The 10931-nt window shown below is 36.7% G+C and overlaps 1 protein-coding gene across 2 annotated transcripts; it reads left to right on the top strand.

Annotated features, from left to right (window-relative positions):
- Positions 1-421: 421 nt before the first annotated feature.
- LOC112435585 (myelin-associated glycoprotein) lies at positions 422-9510 on the top strand. 2 transcript variants are annotated; one of them, XM_024804287.2, is made up of 9 exons: positions 422-493; positions 790-1131; positions 1286-1597; positions 2181-2444; positions 3060-3323; positions 4313-4618; positions 4974-5046; positions 5482-5575; positions 5681-9510. In XM_024804287.2, exons 1-9 carry the CDS (start codon positions 448-450, stop codon positions 6110-6112), a joined length of 2133 nt encoding a protein of 710 aa, XP_024660055.2. In that variant the 5' UTR covers positions 422-447; the 3' UTR covers positions 6113-9510. The 2 variants fall into 2 exon arrangements, with proteins under 2 accessions (XP_024660055.2, XP_024660056.2); XM_024804288.2 differs by lacking the exon at positions 2181-2444.
- Positions 9511-10931: the final 1421 nt, after the last annotated feature.

The following is a 10931-nucleotide window of genomic DNA, read 5'->3' as shown; positions in this document are numbered from 1 at the left end:
ATTCACAGATATTTAGATGAATTGTCATATTTTTGACGTTTGTAGAAAAATGAATCCAAAGAAAATTAAAAACTTTATGAGACTATTAAGACATGAATTCACGGTCTTTAGTAGAATTTTTCAGAAATCAGAAACATAAATTATGTTTAATTGTTGAAGAATATTTTTAATAAATTGTATAACTGCTTTAGACTTACACCTTCCTCTTTCTTCTCTTTCATCATTTAATGTTTAAATTTTGTGAAATCAACACTGTATGTATATACTCTAATTCTTTCAAGGCTGAACATTTATGTATCTATATTTTTCAAAGTGACAATAACTAGCAGTAGTAATTTGGACCTTACATGACATCTTAACAGCTTTTCCTTGGTTAACAAATAATCATGTAAACTGTTTCCTGTGTAAACTTCAGACTCCCTTAAACTTCACTCTCTTGCAACAAAGATGGCTGGAACTCTGACTTTTCTTCTTGTTAGTTCTCTGCTGCCGGGTGAGTGAAAGAAACTCAAAATCTTCTTTGCTGAAAACATGATTAAAGTTGATAATAATAATACACTATTGTTAATTTAAATCATTTACTTAAATTATCTGACATCAGTATTCAAGATGAATGTGCAGTAAAGTACCAAGGCTTTTTATTGATGAGATATTTAACAGTAAAAGTGTTTTGTATTAGCATCTGAATTTAATACTGAGTCGCTGTAACATGATAAATATGAAGGAAGAGATAAAACTGTTTGGGTTTTTGTTGTTATTGTTGTTTTTTATTATTGTGTTGTGTTTCAGGTGCACTGTGTGGAATGTTCAACGTCAATATACCACAGAAGATAAATGTTTTGAGAGGATCCTGTGTGAACATCCCCTGCTCCTTCGATGTAGACAACACGCATGATAAGAACTTAGATAATTCATGTAAAGCATATTGGAGTGATTCATCTTCATTTACCAGTGAAAATGCAAAACTAAAGCCAACTAAAGAAATGACAGGAGACTTAACAAAGAAAGACTGCACCACAACTTTCAATAATACACGTCTTCTTCAAAGTGCTAAATACTATTTCAGACTGGAGTGTAATAATCCACTGAAATTCAGTTTTACCCAAGCTGGTGTAGATATTTCACTCATAGGTAAGATATTTTTTTTTCATCCATTTACTGACAATTCATGAACAAATTACACTTGTGGAACTGCTTTGAGCTTGCTCTGAATTCACTGGATTTTACTCAGCATATAAAAACTGAAACTGCTGCTCATTGACTGACCAGAATGTCTTCCCACCAGCTGCTCCTCCCTCACCGACTCTGACTCCATCCACACTGGAGGTGGAGGAGGGGGCCTCAGTGAGTCTGACGTGCTCTTCTCCAGCTCCATGTTGGTCTCATCCTCCAGCTCTGACATGGAGCCCTAACCTGGGCCAGAGTCAGGAGACACTGCAGGAGAATCAGGACAAAACTAAAGTCAAGACCTCTGTTATGAATTTCAATGCTTCTCACCTCCATCATGGAAATAAAATCTCCTGCACTGCTGTCTACCAGAAACAAGATGGTATCCCTGATGTCACTGCTGAAACAAGTTTAACTCCTGATATTTCATGTGAGTTTATTTTTTCTCTTCTAAACTGAAATTACAATAATATACTTTCTTGACTTGGTTTAAATTAGACATAAAATGGTCAGTCAATTACAGTGATGTTATGAGTATGCCATAACAACGTCTTTGGGTTTTATAAAATATAATGAAGACTTTAAAAGTTTGAATTTAATTTCATACTTTAATTTCATACATGCAGACTGTACACTGATGTGTGATCGTCTTAACGATGTACGTTTTTCTTTTGTTAGCTTTGTATTTTACTTTAGGATGTCTTCAAAACTAACAACACAAAACCACGTTTAGTGAGTCATGTTCCACAGTGGTTTTTTATTTAAACAGCAGCTTTTCATTTACATCCTATTATAACATTATAGTGTTTCTAATTTAACACATGAGCTTGTCGGAACGTTCAGATTCACTCTAAAGCTCGAACAAGAAAGTAGAATTGCAGTTTTATTTTAGACATTTGGCTTTGTGGTCTGTAATAAGTTCTATTAATAGTTCAGCTAAAGCGCAAAATGACCTTTGATGTTTGATTTACGTAATATTACATTTAACACATTATCATAATACTCATTTTTAGATTCACCCAAAGATGTACAAATTTCCATCAGTCCTTCTGCTCCAATATTAGAAAACCAAAAAGTGACTCTGACGTGCAGCAGTAATGCCAACCCAGCAGTAGAAAACTACACCTGGTACAGAGCTGATGGAGACCAGGAGACTTTTATTGGGACTGGAAGCTCTTTTAATGTTACCGTTTCAAAAGTCAAAAGTACATTTTTCTGCAAGGCTACAAATGAACTTGGATTTAAACGATCAAGCAACCTACAAATAAATGTTCAATGTATGTATTAATTTAATTAATTTTCCATATTTACTCTTTACATATCCCAACTAGAATTCTATTAATGGGATTGAAGGATGTACAATACATGAATTATTGTAATGAAACTAAAGCATTAACTGATCTTTGGGGTGGAGTTAAATAATGAGACTGACAATAATCACATTACAAGTAGTTAATTTAATTTAAGTATTGGTTATTAAAATTAGGGATTTCTGACAGCCACATTATTAGGCACATAGTAAGAAGAACTAAAAAAAAATTCAAACTTTCTTCAGATAGCTCTAAATCTTTCATCAATAAATCAGTTAAAGTTAAAGACAGAAGAAAAGGTTATTTCATTTGACATGAACAGAGTCTTCAGAAAGAAAAGCCAAGAAAAACAACTTGTCATTTTTACTCTTCAGTTTCTGCTTAAGATGAAACCTTTATATTGGTGTGGTTTGGTCTCTGCTAATATTTAAAGATACAATTTTGTGTTATGCATTCAAGAGTATTTAATATTATTTAAAAAAAACATTTGAAGCACTACTGTATTACAAATATTTACACTTATTCTGTAAATAAAACTGTCCTAACATTTCAGTCTGCATGTTTCTGTGCTCATTTTTTCAGATTCACCTAAAAACGTTACTGTTTCAGTCAGTCCTTCTGGTCCAGTACCAGAGAACCGCAACGTGACTCTAACCTGCAGCAGTAATGCCAACCCAGCAGTAGAAAACTACACCTGGTACAGTGCAGATGGAAACCAGGATACTTTTATTGGGACAGGAATGGATTTATCTATTAAAGTCTCCAAAGACAGACGGATATTGTTTTGCAAAGCTGGAAATGAGATTGGAGTTGGACGTTCCAGCAGCATTCAAATTGAAGTTCAATGTAAATATCACATTTTACATCTCTTTAACATTTTCTCTATCCACATCTAATTTGCATGTACATTTGTATAATATTACGATTCAACAACAAAAAAGAAAAGAGAAAGAGGCAGACTAATTCAATGACAAAAATGACCTTTGTTTAGCCAGAGCAGGAGACAATATAAACAGAGTACAATGCCAAGAATCCAGCAAATGAGGAAAAATGGGTATATCTTAAAAACTGGCACAAGCACATCTGGACCAGACAGGACCAGACTGCAGCAAAGGAGAAAGCACTATATGCACAAAGGGTAATCAGTTAATGAAACACAGGAGGGTCACAAGATGCTCCCACAAAGATTCAAGACAATTAATGAAGAAGAGGCAATTAAACTTAAGAGCACTACACAATTACAAAAAAAAAGTTAGGAACCATATAAAATACAAAAAGGGAAAATCAGACACAAAACTGAAGAAAGGAAATACAGAGAAGGAAAACAGAAATACTGAGCGAAATAAAAAAACTCTAATACAAATAGAAACTGTAACTAAGAGAACTAAATACATGAAGATGAAGATGTGATAAAGTAACTACTAGCCAAACAGATGATGTTAACAATATATAAGAATTTAAAGTCCATAAACTCAAAACTGTGTGTGTGAAACCAAAGACCATAGCAGATCTGATACCAACAAGCAGCAATGTCACTCTGACATTCTGCAGTAATGCCAGCTGAGCAGTAAGAAAGTATTTGTGATGCAGCGCTAAAGATAACTGTGAAAACTGATGGGGAACAAACACATTTTATGAATCAAAGATTTAAAGTTAACAGTCTGTTTAGCTCAAGTCTGAAAATTATGTCAAAGTCAGTAAAATTTAAAGCATCCTATGTTCAAAAAGGATTTCGCTTCATATTGATAACTATGATCAGTGCTTGTTTTTGGTAATTTCTGTAAAATGTATTCAACATGATTGTGACTAACTGCTCTCTCTCTCTTCAATGATAGACCCTCCACAGATCCTGTTCTCGTCACACTGCACCTCAACAGAAAGTCAGCTCAACTGTTCCTGTGAGACTCTGGGAAACCCGTCCCCCAATATACAGTGGTATTTGAATGGACTAACTGTCAATCACTCTAAATGCGAAATATTCAGTGAGACTCTGAACAGGACAATTCTGAGGAGCTTCTTCACTCTGAATCAGCCTCATAAGAAGAATCATCTCACCTTGATTTGTCGCACCGTCAACTCTCTGGGCTCGGCCAGTCAACAATTTTGTGTCAGCAGCCAACAAGTTTCCACAGAACATCAACGTATGTCTTTTGTACATTTGCAAATATTATTGCTTAAGTTGTATGTGTACTAAAGTGGAGACCAAGGATGTTTAAAACCTTAGCCAGTGATACAGTGTACTCTACAGAGCCCACAAACAGATAATGTTAGGATTACATCTATGCTCCTCTGGGATTCACTTGCAATCAATTTCTTTGCAAGAAGTTTTAGATACCCTCTAATCCATATAAAGAATGAATCGGTTACTTCAGTCCAGTTATAATAGACACACTAGGAGTTTCATAAAATGTATGTTGTGAGTTCAAACAAACCTTATTTTTTAAAGACAACACGATTAATATACAGGTCTTTTTCTTTTTCTTTTTTTAAATTCAGTTCTGTATCCAGCGATAATATCCACTCTTGGAGTGCTACTGTTAGCACTGTTACTATGTGTGTTTTTTATCAGGTAAGTAAACAACATGAGACTTTTTCAGAAAACCTTCACACTTTACTGTAACAGTAAACTCTATTTGTCCTGATTCTATTTGACTAAATGCTGATAATTACTTTGTTTATTTGGGTCTTCGTTTGTTAAAAAAACACTTTTGCAGCTGATTTAATACTCAACATTGGTAACACTATTGATTAAATGTAATATCAATCAAATCTGTTCATCGACAGTCCATTTGACATGCTACTGGTGGTTAATATTTGCATGTATTCATTTTCAAGACGTCTGTTTACATTGTCTGTCAACATTCAGTAATGCATGTACAACTGCATTATTGCTTGCTAGTAGACAATTAATCTATTCATGCTGTGAACTAAAATGTAAATAGTGGCAAAACTACGATGTATGAATTGTATGCATATATGCTTGATATTCTACTTCATTTTTTAGGGCTCAGAAGAGTCCCTGTAAAAATAAAGGTCACTTAACAGACGAAAACAACACAGTTGCAACAAGTCAGCCTCTAACTGAGGAAGGAAATGAGGTGCTTAAAGTTCCTTTTAACAGTGTTGACCAATGCTGATACTTTTGTAACTATACAGCAAGAAGTAGATTATCTTTACCACTGATATTTTCTATGTAATTGTAGGAACCAAACACAGCAGAAGAGTGCATTTATGCAAACGCTGATGGGCTGAGAGGGGCAGAAAATTTTCACCCTGCAAACATCGCTGGACCAAGCAGCACTAACTTTCCAAACTCTGGTCCAAACCATGCAGAAGGAGGATGCAAAAAATCAGACAAGAAAGAGGACGAGTGCGAACTGATTTACTCTGATGTGAACTGGAAAATGAAAAGCAAGAAAAAGAAGGGTGAAAAGTCTTTGGACATGAATCCATCTGCCAGATCTTATTTGGAAGAGGAGAAGTGCATGGTGAGGGGAGTTAACAGAAAGTCTGTGAGCAATGCAGTAGAAATGGGAGGCCTGTATGCTCAAGTGGAGCCTAGAAATATGAGGAAGGAAGTGGGGTGTGAATATGCGCAAGTCAAATTTAAAGAACAAAGCGCTATGCAAAAATAGATAAATAGTGCTGTGAAAAAATATTTACCCCATATTTCCTGATGTCTTGCTTTGTGCAAAATTAAACTAATCTTAATATTTGGAAAAAATAACTCAAGTAAATTCAAAATTCACTTAAAAAAAAAAGTCCAAATCTATTAAAAAATTTTGATTATCTGAAACATTTTAATGTGACAAATATGGAAGGAAATAAGAAATCAGACAAATACTTTTCATAACATATTGCAACCTTTTGCATTGTTGAGCTTACTACAAAACAAATAAATAGCTGGTCTGTTCTCTGGGTGTGTCCTTGACACATGTAGTCACTATGTGGCCATTGAGCAATACAATTACAATCCCTTCATTCAGGCTTCTCTGGCACAGTATCTCAGACACTGCCTGATATTTTCTTAAACTTGGTAACTACCAGGTGGCTACAACTGGTCCAAGGAGACCTGTTAGAGAAGCTAGGAGAAGCTCTGGACATGATTCAGCACACAAATGGCCTGAGGATAAAAACTCCTCTTGAGCCTCTCTGTTTTTGTTCGGAACCTTCTGCCCGATTTCAGAAGCTGGAAGAGTTTGTTGCTGGGATGGGAATGGGTCCTTCAAAATCTGAGTTATTCTAGTCCAGCATCTCCTGATGTAAATGTCCTGTAGGGAAGGGAGAGCAGTCCTGCAGCAGTGTTCTGCCGTACGGATACTCTCTGAAGTGCTTTTTTAGCCTTGACACAGCTGTTTCCATACCAGGATGTGATGTTCTGTGTGAGGATGCTCTTCTCACACAGAACCTGTGTGAGGATTTTCTATACAGTGCCTGTATAGAAAATCCTGAGGATCTTTGGAGAGACCCTGAACTTCCTCAGTTGTCGTATGTGGTACAGGTGCTGCCTAGCCTTTTGGTCTGGACCTGAATGTGGGCAGACCATGCCAGGTCTGAGGAGATGTGGACACTAAGGTACTTGAAGAACTGCACCCTCTCCACTAGAGCTCCATTAATGATAATGGGCTTGTGGTCTCTGTGCTGACTCCTTCTGAAGTCCACCACCAGCTCCTTGGTCTTGCCGACGTTCAGCTGGAGGTGGTTGTTCTAGCACCACGATGCCAGATTCTTCACTTCATCAATGTAGGCCGCCTCATCGTTATTGGAGATGGTGCCCAACACCACTGTGTCGTCAGCAAACTTCACAATGGTATTGGCCACACAGTCTGAAGTGTAGAGGGAGTAGAGCAGTTGCGAGAGGACACATCCCTGTGGCGCTCCTGTGCTGATGGTGAGGCTGTCGGAGATGCACCTACCCACCCTCACCACCTGAGTTCTGCCATTGAGGAAGTCCAACACCCATGCACATAGACGGCTGTTGAGTCCCAGATCCCTCAGCTTTGTGAACAATCTACCGGGCAATATTGTGTTGAACGCTGAGCTGTAATTAAAAAAAAGGCATTCACACATAGTTAGCCTGTTTCTTGTCCACGTGGCTAAGGGTGGTGTGCAGGATGTCTGCGATGGCGTTCTCCGTGGATCTGTTGAGTCGGTAGGCAAACTGGAGCGGACCTGTGGTGTCTGGGATTGAAGAGGAGATGGTTTTCTTCAACAGCCTCTCGAACACCTTCATAACCATCGAGGTCAGTGCAACTGGCCGGGAGTCATTCAGATGATGGTAGCAGACGGCCGGTGATGCCGTCTGGTCCCGCCGCTTTCCTTGTGCTCACTCTCCTCAGCGCTGTTCGGATGTCGTGCTCTGCGATGCTGATCGCCGGTCCCTCTCTGATGACGTCACTGTCCTCAGTTGTCAGGCAGTTGTTAGAATTAGCCGCCTGGCTAACCTCGAAACGGGCGTAGAACTGGTACAGCTCATTGGAGAATGCAGAGTCGGCATTGGTCGGCGCAGTGTCCCTGGCTTTGTAATCCATGATTGTGCGTAGTACGTGCCAAATGCTCCATGTGTCGCCCCGGCTGAAGTGAGACTCCACTCGCTCCCGATATCGGCATTTGGCATCCCTCACCGCGCATCACACGCCGTATGAGGCCGCTTTCATCACAACATCACAACATACATCTGAATCTTATTGTTTAGCTGTTTTGTTTGTTTGTTTTATTAACATGCAATTGCAGGAAAAGTGTTGTTAACTGTTCTGATAATTAGTTGTTGTATTGTGTACCCAGTCACAAACTATGTCTATATAGAGGTGATATTAATATATTTATAGTATCATGATATGCAGTCACAGTCAGTTGTGCTTAATTTAATTTTCTATCTTGTTGTGGGCTATAAATATAATGAATGATACTTAAACATAAATACAAGTGATTCTGTTTTTTGTTTTGTTTTTTCAATATATTATTTTGTCAAACATTTTTTGGAAGTTAAGCACCAGTGTTGGACAAGTTACTTGAAAAAAGTAATCAGTAAGTAATTACTGATTACTTCCCCCAAAAGGTAATCCCGTTATTTTACTGATTACTTATTTTCAAAAGTAATGAATTACTTAGTTACTTAGTTACTTTTTTAAAACATGATTTACAACCTGAATAGGTAATAAAGTGATAGATCTTTCAGCCCAATTCTACTTTTTCTGCATAATCCATTGGTGCTTTCGAGTTCACTCATGGATTTGCTCTTTCATATTCATAGAACGCATTCACTTGCTATTACACACTAGACATGGGGAGGATTAACTGGTAGATATCGAATAAATTTTGGTTTTTGTACCTTTGTCCTCTAAGCTGTATGACATCATTTCACTGAGTAAATGTTCTGGGTGCATTGCATTGGCTGATAATAATCTTTGTTCATCACCTGATCTAACCTGATTTTAAGTCCCTACATTCCTCCTTATTGCATTAAAAAGTGTAGCAAACTAGAAATTTAGTGAAACAAAGACAGCCATTCTTTCAATCTTTCAGTGTTTCTCATGTTCAGACTGACTGCCTTAGTCAGCCTCAAACAGGAAACAGTTTCCTGTTTGAGGCTGAATAGCAGAGAAAGTGGCAGAGCATCTAAGCTTGTCTTTTCTCAAGTCACTTTAGATTTCTCAAGTCATCTAAAGTGACTTGAGAAAAGAAACAGACTGGGACATCACAAACACAGTGAAGCAGCATCTATCTAGCCAGGTACGGTTCTTGTAAGATTTAAAGATTGAACTTCCTTTCTGAAGATCTAAAGCTGTATTACAAATGTAAAGCTAAGTTTTGTGCTTTGTTCAACCTGGAAGAACTTGAGGATTCTAGTGTAGAAAAATCAACTGTAGTGCTATACACTTCCTCAGTAACTGATTTTGTGTCACAGTGTATCATGACCTGTATTATAAATACAATGTTACAGCTGCTGTGTTTCAAAGATGACTTATCGGATGCTGTAAAGTGACTGCTGTCTTCATGGCGGCCGCTCATCTGCTGAGTTTGATGACTGGTAATAAAGACCCACTTTTGTCTTTAGTTCTGTTGCTGATAATGCTTTTAAACAGTTAATGCAATGTAAAAACACAGACAACAAGTGTCAATTTGGAATGACTAAGAGAGGGAGGGAGAAAACAGGAGAGAGAAAACATGGGGAAAAAAGATAAAAGCTGCATGGGTTTCACAAAAAATACAATAACATATAAAAATTCAGGCAATGTTCATTTCATACTATTGGCATTATTGTATTATTTTCCTGTAGCAATACATTTGGTTACTTTGACAATGTGAAAAAGTCATAATCGTGTAACCTCATCAAATTAATCTTTAGTAATTTTGCAGTAAAGGTAGGATATGTTCCTTAGAATTTGAAGACAGAAAGCAGAATACAGGAAGACAGAACATCCACTCATTTCATTTTTAATGAGTTGACAGCAATATTAGGTTGATTTCTGAGAAGTCACTGGTGGTTTTTTGTTATTTATATATGGTTGATGTCTCTTAGTGGTTAGCCAGCTTTCATAATAGCATCTCTCTGTGCATCAGCGTTTCCATTTGTGGGTCATCACCAAAGATATTATTACAAAATTTTTGTGGTTTAGTGATATTTCTGACCTTCCCTTCTGCTCTCCTCTTCCTCTCACCCTTTTGAGGTACCTCAAAAGAGTGAAATGGTAAAAATAGTAAAATTTAAATTTTAGTGATCTAATCATGATTTTGTCAGTAATAGAAATTAAACATTCCTATCAGGAACTTTGTATGCACACATTCATCAGCATGGTTAAAACTGATTTAGATTTTTAAAAAGTTAACCATCAATTTCACAGGCACTTCTCGACAGAAACAAAGGCTAAAGATACATTTTATTTATTTATTTGCTACTTCTGATTCTGTCACATTTTATTCTTAAAATATACCATGGTTCACAGATGATGCATCTCTTCTCTGTACAGGAAGTTTGCAAGTTCAATGCCACAAACTTGCTCATGTTATACTTCTCAACAGTGTATCTTTAGTTCACAGTGATATTAAATGCTAATCTAAATAGAGGTTAATTCCTGTTAAAAAAAAACTTTTTTCTTTTCCACTGTCACCAAGTCCTTGCTCAAATGGAGTAATTTGATTGTTGTGGTTTTCCCTGTATTATCGTAGGGTCTTTACCTTACAATATGAAGTACCATGTGGCAACTTTTATTGTGATTTGGTGCTATATAAATAATATTCAACTGAACTGAATTAGTTATTAACTTGTAAAAAGCAACATAATAAAAATAGGCTATTCATCCTAGAAAATATATCAATATTTGTCATCTTAATAGGGGTGTGGGAAAGGAATATTATATTTTGAATTGTATCAATACAAGGACACCAAATATCAATATTTTTATTTAATCAATTAAAATAATCTGGGAAGAATTAGAACAAGAAGTTTCAGCT

This window comes from Maylandia zebra, linkage group LG11 (genome assembly GCF_041146795.1).
Source record: "Maylandia zebra isolate NMK-2024a linkage group LG11, Mzebra_GT3a, whole genome shotgun sequence".
In the NCBI taxonomy this organism is placed as follows: Eukaryota; Metazoa; Chordata; class Actinopteri; order Cichliformes; family Cichlidae; genus Maylandia; species Maylandia zebra.
Note: the sequence above shows the minus strand (reverse complement) of the source record. Positions and strands in the feature narration are given on the sequence as shown.

Bases quoted from the DNA above. Each gene is read 5' to 3' on its own strand.
- LOC112435585 (XM_024804287.2), top strand. From the start codon at position 448: ATGGCTGGAACTCTGACTTTTCTTCTTGTTAGTTCTCTGCTGCCGG. The intron at 2,445-3,059 runs GTATGTATTAAT...TCATTTTTTCAG, and splicing joins CCTACAAATAAATGTTCAAT to ATTCACCTAAAAACGTTACT. The intron at 5,576-5,680 runs GTGCTTAAAGTT...ATGTAATTGTAG, and splicing joins TAACTGAGGAAGGAAATGAG to GAACCAAACACAGCAGAAGA.